General features: G+C 36.2%; 1 protein-coding gene across 1 annotated transcript in view; it reads right to left on the bottom strand.

The window, feature by feature from the left end:
• The window catches only part of LOC113110919 (semaphorin-3F-like), a 62317-nt gene that overhangs the window by 18457 nt on the left and 28670 nt on the right, over positions 1-15190 (bottom strand). Inside the window, exons 3-7 of the mRNA XM_026275209.1 lie at positions 8728-8888; positions 8174-8236; positions 6250-6369; positions 3722-3811; positions 392-485 (exon numbers count right to left, since the gene is read on the bottom strand). Of these exons, the coding sequence (XP_026130994.1) occupies positions 392-485; positions 3722-3811; positions 6250-6369; positions 8174-8236; positions 8728-8888 (528 nt within the window). The remainder of the gene's footprint in view (positions 1-391; positions 486-3721; positions 3812-6249; positions 6370-8173; positions 8237-8727; positions 8889-15190) is intronic.

Genomic DNA, 15190 nt, shown 5'->3' with positions numbered 1-15190 from the left:
GCACGCTTGGTTAATTTGCATGTTTCTATATAAAAGTATGTTATTGCCATCTGAGTTCTCCATTACGAGTTACTCAGAAATCATGGTTTGGACTTTTCCAATACACACAAGCAATAATGCAGTGATTTCTCAGTTTAATTCAACTTAATTGTCACCAAGTCAAGAAATGAACCATCTCGTGAGAAAATGCCAAGTTGTTTCTAAGGTATGCAGGAAAAGCCAGTCGCTTTTTGGGCAATAGCTGTGCAATAAGTCTTCAACAACAAAAAAAATTGAGTTGCTTTGAGTAGACCCTTAAGAGAATGCAATAAAAGACTGCACAATATGGCTGTTCACCGAAGTAGAAAATAGGTTTCCACAGTTTTCAAATGTAATCGCTGAAAGGACTTACTAATCAAAGCAGATACACTGTTCAATTTTGGATCATATGGGCACTTTCCCTTCCCAGAATCCTCCTTGCCGGGCTCCAGATGGAAGATGTATTCCTGAAAGGAAGTTGAAAGCCAAGATTAGCTCTCTATGTCTTGCAGTCAATAATTCTGTAGAAACGCTTTGCATATGTCCTCAAATCCCTTTAAAACATGACTCAGATTTAGTTAACAAGGTTAGGCGTGTGATGGCAAAGACTATGATGCACAGGTGGAAAGAGAAAAGCAATAGCGCAAAATTATATAATCTCAAAGACAGATCTCTGAATACAATGTGCAGATAGAAAGTATCACTATCCAAACTTTTCTGCTCGTCCATAGCCTGCTAACACCTGTCTAATCCTGCACCGTGCGCATGGCAGAATGGCTTACTGACACCAGCCCATCCCAGAATCCCTCAGGCATGATGTAGAAACACTGACTGACAGGTATTTGGATATGCGATTTAGGAACTGCCACGAGCGTGTGCTGACATGCCCCGAAGACTCGCCATGAGCCAGATCCATAGCTTTCTAACCCCAATTTCTTTTTTACAGTCACAGGAGGAGACGGAAGAGTGCATGACATTTCTAATCTTATCTATCAAAATTCATTTAAAGGAGAGCGGAACATTCGGAGTCAAAATATTCAGAGTTGTCCAGCATTAACAGATTCCCTTTCACCAGTTATTAAACTTAAATTAGGCCTTAAATTAGAAACGTACAATTTGCAACAACAGACACCATATATATATATATATACACAAAATGAGTATATTGACACAGTTGATATGGGGCATTGGATGGAAATTATACTGTGCTACAAAAACTGCTCATTTTGTGAGAATTATCTTTTTTTTTTAAGTTTAAGTTTTCAAGTATGGGCCTGGCATCAATTCATGTCAAATTTTGTTGTACTTCCTTCTCCGATGATTTTTATTCCCCGCATTAAGTTGTTGTATTTATACATATACAAATTTATGTATTAAATAAATCTAAATCAATAAATATTAATTTGTATGAATAATTTTCATTAATAAGGAAACTGATTAGATTTGTTTGCTGCTTCTTTTTTTTACAACTGACATTTTTATTTATTTTTATTTAATAAACAGATTTAATAAATGTATTTATTTTTTGGTTATTTACATTTATAATAAACAAGGTTTCAGGAGTGGCCATTCAACCGAGACTGCTACTTTCAGTCACCGAAGCCTTGCAGATCCAAGTACCAGGTAGGTCTTTCAGGGTAGCCTGGGGAGGGAAACTATCCAAAGCACATCAACTAGTCTCTGGGGTTCCTCAGGGATAAGTTCTTGGTCCCCTCATCTTCTCCATTTACACTAAATCACCTGCACCCATCATACAGGCACATGGTTTCTCGTACCATTGCTATGCTCATGACACACAGCTTTTTTATTTCAACCAGATGATCCAATGGTAGCTGCATGGATCTCAGGCTGCCTAGCAGACATCTCGGCATGGATGAAAGAACATCACCTACAGTTCAACCTGGCAAAGACTTAGCTTCTTGCCTTCTTGTCTTCCATCACCACAGCATGATTTCACCATCCAACTAGGTTAACCAACAATTACCCCATCATGTTCGGTCAGAAATATTGGTGTAATCTTTGATGACTAGCTGACATTCAAAGACCACACTGCAAAAAAAGCAGCTCGATCTTGCAGATTTGCATAGTACAACATCAGAAAGATCAGGTGCTTTTTAACAAAGAATTCTGCAACTACTTGTTCAGGCCCATTACATTTCTAGGCTGGACTACTGAAATGCTCTTTTGGCTGAACTTCCATCATACACAAACCTCTACAAATTATTCATTATTCACTGGCATGACTAGTATATATCAACAATATCCAATACCACATCATGCCTCTCTTCATCTCCCTGCACTGGCTACCGGTTGCAGCTCACATCAAGTTCAAGAAATTGATGCTTGCATATAGAAAGCCACAGAACTACTTTGACTCACTCTTATGAATCTACAGCACCTCCAGAAGTCTGAGATCTATAAGTGAGCAACACATCATGGTTCCATCACAGAGAGGCACAAAATCCTTAAAAATCTAGTTCCTGGCTGTTGAAATGGTCTTCCTATCACTATCTTGAATGCTGAATCTTTGACCATTTTCAAGTGACAGCTGAAAACTCATTTCCATAATCACCATTTGACTTCATCCTAAAAAATATTAATAAATATAAAAAATATATTATAATTCATAAATAATATTTCTCTTTTCCTCATACCCCCATCTAGCTTGTACTAATCTGAACAATGCCTGAAACTTTGCATTACGAGCACTTCCTGTGTTTATTAGCCTCTTTATGATGAATTTCTTGTTGTATTCCTCAGTTGTAAGTCACTTTTTAAGCTTCTGCTAAATGAATAATATATTATATATATATATATATAATTGGTACCCCATGAGCTGAACCCAAACAAGAAAACACACTTAAACTGGGCTTAACTGATGCTAATAAACCATATTCTCACATTTTAACTTAAAAAAAAAAGGCCAGTTTCTGCAGTGGCAGTGTGTTTAGATTGTTTAGTCAACAAAAGTGTGGTGTAAGACTTCAGTCTTTACATTCTGATTCATAAGTATTGTACTTGGAGGGAGCTGAGGTCATGAGAAGGTTAAGCACTTCTTCCTGTGATGTGAAATGTAGGACGGCTGAAGTATTTGAGTAATGTTTAGCTGTGTAGGTCTATTATTTCCTCTGCTTCTTTGTGTATGGTAAAGCCGACTTGTGTTTGCTCTGGATCAACTGCCTGAAAGTTTAGCATTCACTCCTTTGAGGGCATGAACGTTGAGGTGGGTGATCAAAATAAAACCAAGAAAGTTACGTATTGCAAGTTAGTTATTTATAAAGAAACTGCAATAGTACCAGAAAATGTAATGTTGTAATGTTCCATCGTAAAATCTTGCTAATTAACAATTAACTAAGCTCGGAAGGTAGTTTTGCAGGTTGAACTACAAAGACATTACAGAAGAACAGAACTTAAAAAAAAGATAAACAGAGGTTAACCATGAAGACATTGAAACTAAAAGAAAGTGAAAACTTTAACACGCACACACAAAAACCCTAAAACAAGACGTGAGACACAGAACAAAGTTTGAAGAGAAAACATTTTAGAAAGAGGAGACAAAGAGTTAACAAAAAACATCCAGACATCAGCCACAGATGAGGTAAAGCAAGAAAGACACAGAGGAATGAAGAGCATGCAGGTTATGCATCTTTAGACGCAAGGAGAGCCAACAGGCTCACTGCAGACATCCAGATCCGTGTCCCACCTGTAGTCCTGTCTCATCAAACACGGTTTCAGATTCAGCTGCACGACTAGCTCTTCCTCTGGTCTGGGGCATCTGGAGATGCATGGCGGTCTAAAACAGAACATGATCCATGATGTTACTCACTAACTCAAGCACAGTTGCCCCTTTCAAAAAATAAAAGAGGACAAGTTCAGCTAGGCACTGAGGTCACCTTTAACACTCAGAAAAAACAATAATTATTACATATATGTGTATGTATGTATATCTATGAATGCTTTTGCAAGTGAAACAGCAGCTCTGTTCCAAAACCTAATGAGCTTTAAAAAAAAAAAAGAAAAATTAAAGGCATCACTGCAAGTATCAATCACAGTACAATAAATCCCAGTATGCACTGCACAGAGCTTAATGCATGATGAAAAAATAAATACATAAACACACACATTTTTTTATATGATACAAATGTAATTTTTTTCAATAACACATACACCTCATTTCACATGTGTGTGTAATCATCTCATGCCAATTTTAGCTTGTTTTTATTGTTTTTATAATTTTCTAATTCATGTGAAATATTTAATACTTGTACATACACATTTAAACTAGTACAGTATATAAAAATGATATTAATAAATATAAATATATAAAATACAAATATAAATAAGTTATATTTATACATTTTATTAATACAGTATGACACTTGCTTAGATTTGTTTCCTTGTATTCTACCATTCTATTGTTTACGTTTATATTTAATACTTTATCATAATCTATTCAATATTTAATCATATTTAATTATGTGGATTTTAAAAATTTTATGTTTTTCTAACTGTATTGTTTGTGTTATCATTTCAGTAAGGATGTTAGTTGGGTAGTAGGGAAAGTTGACTCCTGCAACATAAACCAGCCTAAGTTTATCTAGCCGGTCTCCCAGTCTCTAAAACTGGCAAAACAGACCTGGTTTACTACAATGTTTTTTTTTTTTTTTTTAGCATGGAAGTCACTAGGTTGCAGAGTTAGTGTGTGGAAGATATCAGGCTCTACAGATATCTTGAAGTGTAAAGCAAAACTCATCTGGGACTGTGGTGTCATGTGGTTCATGCAGATGCTTATCATAACAGAAGCTGTCAGATGGTTCGACCATGATGAGTTGCACAGCCAGCTCTCGGAAAACCTCAAAAATCAACATTGAGAGTCAACACATCTGCTGTGGCCACATGTGTTTCTTTTAACATACTGTCTTGGGTAGAGTCTGAATGCAAAGACTGATCTAGCACGCCAAAGACCTGCTGCAGTCGGCCACATCTGTATGTCTTTGGATTAATGTGCGTCTGCATGTGTTAGACGTGATGTGTGTTGTGCTCACTGGGGCAGACTCTGAGATGTTTGCCTGACTGGAGGACTTTGTGGACGCAGTCTGTGACCCAGGTTTCCTGTCTAGAAAGAGCTGGCTGTTAAGGGGTATGATATCACCTCTCAGCTCTTATAGAAACATTCACACGAGGAGGGCATAAAAAGGATTTGTGCCAGTCCTGGAAATGTTGAGGAAATTCATTATTATGGAAAGCTACAGACCACCAGCACCATACTGAGACGCTATAATGGGAGCTCCCATAGCATAATACCTTATATAACACAGATTGCAGACTTGAAACTAGAAAAATATAGGAATAATTCTGTAATTATTTACCCACTCTCGTGTTATTCTAAACCCATATGGCTTTCCAAATGACAGCATTTAATCTATATGCTTAATATTTAGTGAACTATTTTTACTTTAAATTAATTGTTTGTTTTTTTTTTGCATTTTGTTACATTTTGAAAATGTTGCCTTGGCAACTAGATGAAATCAAATAAGTTTAAGGTTTATATATATAAATATATGTTTTTATTTATTTTTTCAGTTATCATTTATTCTATTTCAAGTTGTGAAAATGGTTTTGGTTTTAGCTGAAGGTTTTGAAAGACTAAGTTGCATTAACAATGAAAGACAAATTATATTTAAATTTTTGGTTAAACTCATAACCTGGAAAAAAAATGGTAGTATTAGATTAGGTGTGATTTTATGTGTGCATTTGAGAGAAAAAAAAAAACTCCCAACTTATGACTTCTGTTAATTCCAATTCCACTTCCCTGGGCCGTCATTAGAGTAAAAGTGTAGTATTTAGTGAGACGAAAGTGCTAGCTGCGCAAGCAAGGGTCCTAAAATGGCAAAGAGGGTCCACAGTGTGATGCCTGGCTAGAGTGAAGAAACTCAAGCTCTTCAGTTAAAGAGTACGCCTAAACAGGAGAGAGAGTTATAGTGCGCTGGGGAAGGCAGCTGTGAGGGTGAACGCCAGCCAACACCTGGAGGGTTTTTAACGGGGGAGGAGGTGACACAAGGGGACGGTGAGTGAGAAATTACACTTGATGAACTGTAATGGATAGATCTTTTGAGAAATCTGGAAATGGAATATCTATAAATACAGTAAGAACACCTGTGCCTCACAGGTATCCAGGTGTACCTGCTATGTTTAAGACAAACCTCTCACGCCCTGTTACCCCACTCTTACCATAGGCTTGCGTCCTCTGTTGACATAAGTGCACACTGGGTTGTAGGCGCCCGTCCCACACACGTACAAGTGTGTCCTGTTCCATGGCTCGATCAGACGGATGAAATTACCGCACTCGCCCTGAGAGAGGAAAAATTCACGGTAATTATTTTCACACATGTATGTGACAGACCGAACAAAAGAGCCATTAGACCAGACATAAAAAAAAAGAAACCTGTGAAATTGTTGCTTTTAGTTCCAGTCTGTTGGATTTTAGGTTGTGTTAGCATTACATGCTAAATGCCTCCGTTAAAATAAACTTTAGGCAAACACTTCACACTTCAGTGAAAACAGACCAACTTTGATGGCAATATACAGTGACTGTTAGTCCATAAACAAGAACTGTAACAATGCCAGAACATACTTTGCTAGTATGCAAGCAAAGATGCTAATGTTGTACCAATGCAATCAGGTATACATAAGAAGTCTCTTATGCTCACCAAGGCTACATTTATTTGGTCAAAACAACACAAAAAATATTGTGAAATATTATTACAATAAAAAAATATATATTTTATTTTATATATTAAAATGCAATGTATTAATTTATTTAGCAGCCATTACAGAGGTCACATGATCCTTCAGAAATCATTCTAATATGTTGCCCAGCTGATTTGCTGCTTAAGAAACATTTCTTATTATTATCATTGTTGAAAACAGCCATGCTGCATAATATTTTTGTGCAAATTGTGAAACATTTTTCTCAGGATTTCTTTGATGAATAGAAAAGTGTGAAAGAACAGCATTTATTTGAAATAGAAATTGTTTGTAACTTTGTTAATGTATTTATTACCCCTTTTGATCATTTAAATGCATTCTTGCTGAACACAGGTATCAATATATTGCATCCATAGAGTATCAATAGGCAGCTAATCATGCTTTTGTATAACTATAATAAAAACAAAAGACTATCACCTATTTAAAAATGTATAACTTCATGTTTTAATAGGAAATCACAGGTAAATAAGCATCTAATTATTTCCTAGGTTTTTAAACTCTGTACTGGCATGTATTTCATTCAATAGTTTAAAAGAGTCAAATCAGAAATGTACCCATAAAACCTACATGAGGATTTATTTCATAGCAAGTGCATTCAACATTAATAATTCATGAGATGTGGTTAAAACCCATCACATCCCTCAACCAAACTGACACTAAGCACCATACCAGAGCACAACAAAACACCCCAAATGAAATGCACCCCACAGATGTGCAGATAATCAGGTGATGCACAGTTTTCCTTTACCAGACCACTAAACCGCATGTCTAATTTCATATGTCCGCAAATCTAGGAATTTGACCGGTTCGAGTTCATCTCATGCTGGATCTAGCATCTGTTTTTCTTATCTGAATATCTATGAGTGCATATGTTTTTGTGTGTGGTTTCTGACCAGGAAGATTGAGGTTTATAAAACATATATTTGGCCTCAGCACTACTCCTAAACCTGAATATATCACTTTCACTTCATTTATATCAGCATATATTTTTTTTGTTGAGCTTCAGGGCTAGACCTGTCCCAGACCAACCAACTTTATACATGCTGTGTATTTTTAAAGACATTTACAGCTTAAAATCCAAACCACAAACAGATGTCACATAGATGTACTGTAGTGTTTCATAAATGAGTGCTGGCTGGAGTTATCCAGATGAGCTGAGAGGTCTAAAAGATTTCTTGCGAGCAAATGTTAACCAACTCTAAACTGAAAAATTGTGTTGTGTATATTGTTATAACTCTGTCTGAAATAATTATTGGAGGAATTAGATAACATTTAGCCCCAGTTCTCTAATTGGACGCACTGAGCTATTTTCAGGAATGTTTCGCAGGTTTTCATGGCTTTCAAGATCAGAGTTTGTGAGCGGAGTAGAAGCAAAGAAGGCACTCACGTTTGTGTCTTTTCCACTTAAAACACACTCTGTCTTCCTCTGTGGGGAAACAGGCCAGTGTATCTGAAAAAAAAAAAAACGCAGGTCAATCCCATTTGTCACAACAATGACACACCATCTCAGAAACTATCTCCTTTAACGCAACAACCTTTCACTGTAATGAGCTGAACTAGTAAGGGAATGTTCACCCTGAGTTTTTATAAGGCCCCAGGGTTCCCCACATATCCAGGCTTTAGTTTTATAGAATTTTATAGTCAGTTTCCTGCATTGCTGTGAGCTAATCAGTAAAAGTAACAGTCATAGAGGAATGACCCTGTGATTTAGGTTAAGGCTTTTGCTTGTCCAGGAACTGAACCCAAAACAGAGTGAACATCTTTTAAAATAAAATAAAATAAAATAAAATAAAATAAAATAAAATAAAATAAAATAAAATAAAATCAGAAATATATTATACAAAAATATAAATAAAAAAATAATAAATAAATAAATCTATGCACTTATATATCGGTCTATGATGGTGGGAGGCAGATGGAGTGACTTGTGTTGGTTCTTACTATGAGGGGTTCTCGGTTGATGTCGTGGAGGTCCAGGGACAGTATGTAGTCTTTGCTGCCCACATACATGCGGTCATGATCCTCATCCATGCGCAAGATGCGATAGTCTGATGTGTTCAACAGGAAAGAGAAGTGATGGGCTGTATCTGTCGACCTCAGATCTGAAGAATGAATGACAGAGAAAATTCAGGTCAATCAGTGAAAACAAACCTTTTATTGCTACCACTTTGTTTGTTTTAGGAAGATTTACACCGAGAGAAAGAGCGCTCCACTCCCAGTTTCATTCCATTTCCATAATTGCTTAAATACATATCATAAAAACATGGCAACTTGACAATAACATGATAGTTTTGGCCACAGTTCACAAGAAAGAATCCTCAATCTATTTCACTTTATGAGGTAATAGACCGTTTGTTATTACAGGCACAAGACATGGCAACCAAATCTGTAATTATGACTTCAGATTTTTCCAAACTTATCTTAGAGACACACAGACATAGTGAGGTCTGAGAAGGAGAGAGAAAGAGAGAGAAAGAGAGAGAAAAAAACCCACTTAATTCACCTCATTTCAAAAGCAAAAGGAATCAACAAATTAAACAAAAGAAGAATATGAGACTGCTACTATAGAAGCCATGCCTTTCTTTTAAAGAATATGAAAGAAATTATATAAAAAATAAACCACATTAACATTTTTGTGTAAATATTATTAAATTCAGGATATTACAATTTATTGAGGGCGTAAAATAGTTAACAGACAGTTGTTAACCTGGTGTTGCACACAGGTCACAGAGGACAAAGAACACACACGTCTCTTCAGTCTGTCTGTCAATCAACAAGTCAGGAATCACCCAGTGGAGATAGATAACGATTAAAAATAAATTCTAATCTTAGTAATTTATCAAAACAAATCCAATGAAGAATTACCGGTTTATCTGCCTGACACAGGCCCTGAATTCACAAGCACAATACTCTCGGATTAATCACATTACCGTTGCTCTGTTTGCATAGTTTGATTTAATATATCCACGAGCAAAGGTTGTGTTTTGAGGTCAGGGCTTTGATTGACAGCTGTCAAAGTGTGTGTGTGTCTGTGTGTGTGTCTGTGTGTGTTTGTGTGTGTGAGTCTCCGTCTGTGAGATTATTTGTGTTTCAGCTCAAGGCGGAACAATGAATCCATCATGTTAACTATGTGTGAATAGACATGAACAGACAGACAGAAAGAAATAAAAAAAAAATGCTAAGGAACAAGAAAAGAGTGAAAGAAAAAGTCTGAGCCAAACATCAAGCAAAACAGAATTCAAATGAAGAATGAAGAACAAAGAAATCAAGAGCAAAAAAACAAGAAAAGTAGATTTCACATAGTAGTTCATGCTCCTTTCAGCACGTCTGTCAGCATCTCCTAAACATCTGTTTGTTTTAGCAGCCCTTCTGACTGACCATCTGCTGGCCCAGACCTCACTCACACCAGTGTGTGTTTCCACTTAAGACACAGGTGAAGCTTTCACACACGAGACCATGAGCTCAATCTCACACTACAGCACCATGATGCTGGGATGGGAGTGGTGGCTTAGAGCAGTAGCACACTTTTCCTCAAACAAACGGAGTGACATTCAATGTTAATACCTATATGGAATGTTAAGGGTCTGTTCATATCTTTTTCTCAAACAAGCAGCTTTAATAAATCAGAAGCAAGACAGCACAGCTATTCTGTTCACCACATCACCTTAATATAACAATTCGACAGGATATTCACCACGTGTATTCAATGATTTTTGCCGAGCCATGCAGCAAAACCAGTTCCTGAAGACCTCAAAGAAAACACTAGTGTTTAAAGTCTGGAATGTTCTACTCGGAGGGGAAATGTACATTTACTATTGTAGGAATTCTGTCTCTAAATGCACAAAGCTCGCTTCAGATCTAAGGCTTGGCATATTATCGGACCTGACGAAACCAGAGTAAATATAGAGCGGAGACTGTGCATGCCAAAAACTAAATGTTACTCTTATCTCGCTCTTCTCTCATTTTCTCCCTTGACTTTCAACCCCCAAACTCTCTCATTCCATCCCTTTCTCTCTAGAAAGACAGAGGGCCACCTGTGGAAACAAGACCAACTGTCTAAAGATCCCTGTACTCCAATACCAACAGCTCCATGTCTATCTTGGATCCATCTGGACACATGAGCCAGCAGCTTCCTTTAGACAATATCAGACTAGAGTCTACCTAGAAGCAATAAAAGGCAGAGCCAAGATGCAATGCTAACAAAATGATACTCTGACAATTGGAACAGTTACATAGTTTACACAAATACAGTGTTGAAAAAAAAGTGCATCTGAAATTTAAAAAAAAAAAAATGTATTAAGCCTAATGAGATACATTTCTATTCAACAATTCCTTCAGCTTTAATGACCACCTTAGATGTTTATTAGACAGCATACCAGGAAGACCCTATAAAATCTGCTTAATTTTCTTCCCAAATTAGTATTATTATTTTTTTATTAATTTATTTATTCCATTTTTTTTTTCAGTTTAATTTTTTTCTAGACTCTGTTTTATTAGTTAAAAGTTAAAAGCATGTCTAATTAACTGAAATCATGAAAAGTGCACAATTTAACAGGAATATATTAAAAGACAAATAATAATTTGCCAAATTCTGTTGTCCATTAATTTCATGGATTCCATTTCATATGGATTCATTAAATTGCAATCTAAAGCTTCTCTAATTATTTGATTTTATATAAAAACATGTTTTTTGAGTGTGTGTGTATTGGTTGAGTATTTACATGTTTCTGGTAAATAATTACCCTGATAAATATATTATTTGTATTAATAGTATTACTATCATTAAGTAAAAGGCTTTATTTCGGTCACAGTTTCTTCAAGTTAAACCAAATTTTTATTTTCACAGCTTGCTGTAAAGACCTTTCAGTTTCTGTTTATATCATATGATGATCATTTTTTTGGTAAAATGGTAAAATGTTCATGAAGTGACTCTCAGAGCAGTGCTAGAGATCGTGTGTTCATGTACTTGTATGTATTTGTATATTAAGGCGGCAGAGGCTAAAATCGATCTGTGCCATTCATTCACAAAGAGACATATATGGAGTATTCATATATAAATTGTTTTTTTTGTTGTTGTTTTTTTGTTTGTTTGTTTGTTTTTGCAGCTTAATATTCACAGACACTAGAACATATCACATTTTGATTTATGTGTGCAGATTTTTTCAAAAATTTGATAATTCTGTGAAATTCCATGCTGTACATTAAATTAGATTTTTATGACTGGATTTCATTATTCAGTCTACATTTTCCAAATTGCAGAAATAATAGGGCCCTAATACTAGAGCTGCATCGAAAATCACATACTTCCCTAACAAACAGTAGGTTAATAACAGTATGTGAAAAGAGTGGTATTGTATGTCCGATTTCATAATATTCATAAAGCAGTTGTCGAAAAGCACCCAAATTGCCAAATACTTCTGTCAAGATTCTGAAGTGTGCATCCAATGGATCCCATGTGGCCCCAATTCATAATTTGTGAATGATAGTGAACCAATGCAACTAACTTTTGTAGATTACATGACTATGACAACATGGTAAATGCACTACGTCCAGATTACATTCATGCACATTCATATTGTATTCAAAATAATTACCTTCCCCGGAAGTAAGTGATTTTGGACACAGCTTACAGTAGGTTTTGAAACTGAGCTTCTACTATGGTATATGATTTGGAGTAAGCTGAAGACAGGTCAGACAGACTAATAAAACATTAGAGGTGCTGAAATATTGCAAAAATAACCACAGAACTGGTCTTAATTAGATCTTCAAGGCCAGCATCTAACAAAACCACAGCATTCTTTGATGGACCGATGTTGAACCTTTAGGTGAAAGACCTGTGAAAATCCAGTTCTTAGTTGGTGACTACTGGGGGGTCTGTTTTACACAGACACACTGGAGACTTTGTCTTGAGAATGGCCCCTCTCTGCTTCGCCTCTGTAGCATGAAATGGCTTGCTGGAGGAAAACTAGAACTTGGTGTTGCTAACGAGTGAGTAACCTGACCCGTACTTGCACTTTTTAGCCTTTTTTACAATTCCCACTCTCACGGATACATGCCCACTCTTGTTTCTTTACATGAGCAGTGTAGCAGGAAGAGACAGAGGGATATCCTTTCCCAAATACTGCTGCTATGTTCAGCTCCTTCTCATCTTCTACCTTCTCACATGCTGTGAGTTTCTCCAATCAACTGAAAACCTTCTCACTTCCTTCACGCCATATGCTCTGGTAAACCCTAAGGTAGGTAATGTGACCTGGTGGGAGTTTTAATGTGGGTATGTAAGATCAGCTCTAATCCATGCTTGCTAAACATGATGGTACCAAGATTTCCAGCACTGACCTCTTTCTTCTTGACTGGCTTTTCCACTTGGTGGCCAAAAACAAATCACAAAACCCACAAAGATACATGTTCCCATAGCATTACAATCATAAGCTGCTGGATAAAGTCACTTTCCATAGCGTTAGTTGCATTTACTATGATTAAGTCAGCGGCCCCTATGCAGTGGTCACTGTATTGAATAGTGGGCTACCAATACTGTCCCCCCAGTACATCTGGATTAGTTAGTGTACTTGACATTAAAAAGTGAAAAACGACATCAAATATTGTTGTAACAATGGCTAAACTTCATTCTCAATCAAGAAAACTGCTTTACAAAACACACTTTCCACAGCTGAGAGACATCCCAAGTTCACATATTCAAAGATTAAAAGCTTTTTTGTGTTAGAAAGACAAAAAAATCAGATGAATAACAATAGCATGTACAGTAAGTGATTCATTTCTTTATCTGTTGGTCAGTTGTTCACTTTGTGTCGCCAAGTATGCTTGATTTTGGCTGCAAAAGCAGATATTACGAAAGGTCTCATCGTTTTTTCGTTCATGCCGAGGAACACTTATCTTTGAAATAAACTTTACACAAAATGCCTTATGTATTATTTGTAACACTTTTTCCGTAGGAGTGTTTGTGAATTCTTTCGTCCTACATAAACCAACATTGCGTAGTTTGAATGTTTTGACATACGCCTATTTACACATAAACAGCATCATTAACTCCAGAATATGATCTGTATTTGGAGACACAAATGGCAAAAGTAAAAATAACTATTTATTATTATTACTGATATTTCATTTTAGGGTGGAAACATTTGTTCTAATAATAAAAATCATTCAACAGCATTACTACTTGGAAGTCCAGATTACTAGCACTGCTATTGCCTTTATAGAGCAAGAACTGACAATCCATCCTGTGGCAGATTTCTCCAGTTTCAAATTTGGTTAAATGAAAGAGCTGCTGCCAAGCGCAAGCTTCTGTATGAAATTCAGTCCGGCCTTAAGGAGAGGAGGAAGAGAGAGATGAGGGTGGTTTGGGATTAGCATGACACATGTATGCAGGCGGTCCAAAGCCAGAACCCACATCATTGCTCTTCACAGCGAAAGTGTATTCCGTATGACTGTGTACTGCTCACTCGCTTGCATGCACAAGCAGAAGCGACATACTCTAGACTCATGAAGTCATAATTACAGTTTAAGAGGTGCACAAAGCACTCCCATTTAAATAAAAGTTTCCACCTATACACATCTTCCAGGACATGCTATACCCTTAACTGAACTATAACCAACCTTAAAGTCTGTAATAAAACTAATTCAAGTGGTATTTGGGTGAGCTTGCCCTATGCAGTGTAAAAATACCACAAATGTAGCAAGGTATAACAGCTACATTAGTAAAAGATGAATCAAGAAGTCATGCAATAATATCCCGGTTTTTAATAAGACTTGAACATTGAGTAGAGAGCTGTGTTAAAGAGTCTTGCTTAGCAGCCATTAAAATTCACAAGTTTTAACACACATTTGTTTTATAAAGTCTTTGCTCTGCCCAAAATGTCACTTTGCACTAAAATGTATGGTGTAAACTTGTGCTTTCTTTGCTAAGGCTTGACAACCACCAAACACCTGCTATATACAGTATACTGTACGTCTACTTAAATCGTATAACATGAGACTTATTATTAAATTATGAGCATAAAAGAAGGGAGATGAAGGTCAAACAAAGGGATATTTAAGAAAGGCATTATAGTAAGGTTATATAAAGGTAAGTGTAGCAGTTCCCAACTTCCCACCAAAAAGAAAATCTACTGAAAAAACAATTTTCACGCAGCAATTGCTAGTCAATTTCTCAAATATTTACAAAGAAATGTCAATTAACACACTGAATTAAATGTGACATTCTGAAGTTAAATTACTGAAACAGTATTTTCTGGTAAAACATACTTTAAATAATAAACTTTAAAATAACAATAATGTGTAATCATTCTCACCCTTACATCATTCCAAACCTGTGTACAGTAAATTCATTTCTTCTGCTGAACACAATATATGTATTTGTATGAACCAAAATGCAGAACCTGATTTT

The sequence above is a fragment of the Carassius auratus genome, chromosome 11 (assembly GCF_003368295.1).
Source record: "Carassius auratus strain Wakin chromosome 11, ASM336829v1, whole genome shotgun sequence".
Taxonomy (NCBI): domain Eukaryota; kingdom Metazoa; phylum Chordata; class Actinopteri; order Cypriniformes; family Cyprinidae; genus Carassius; species Carassius auratus.
This window is presented reverse-complemented; position numbering and strand designations above follow the sequence as displayed.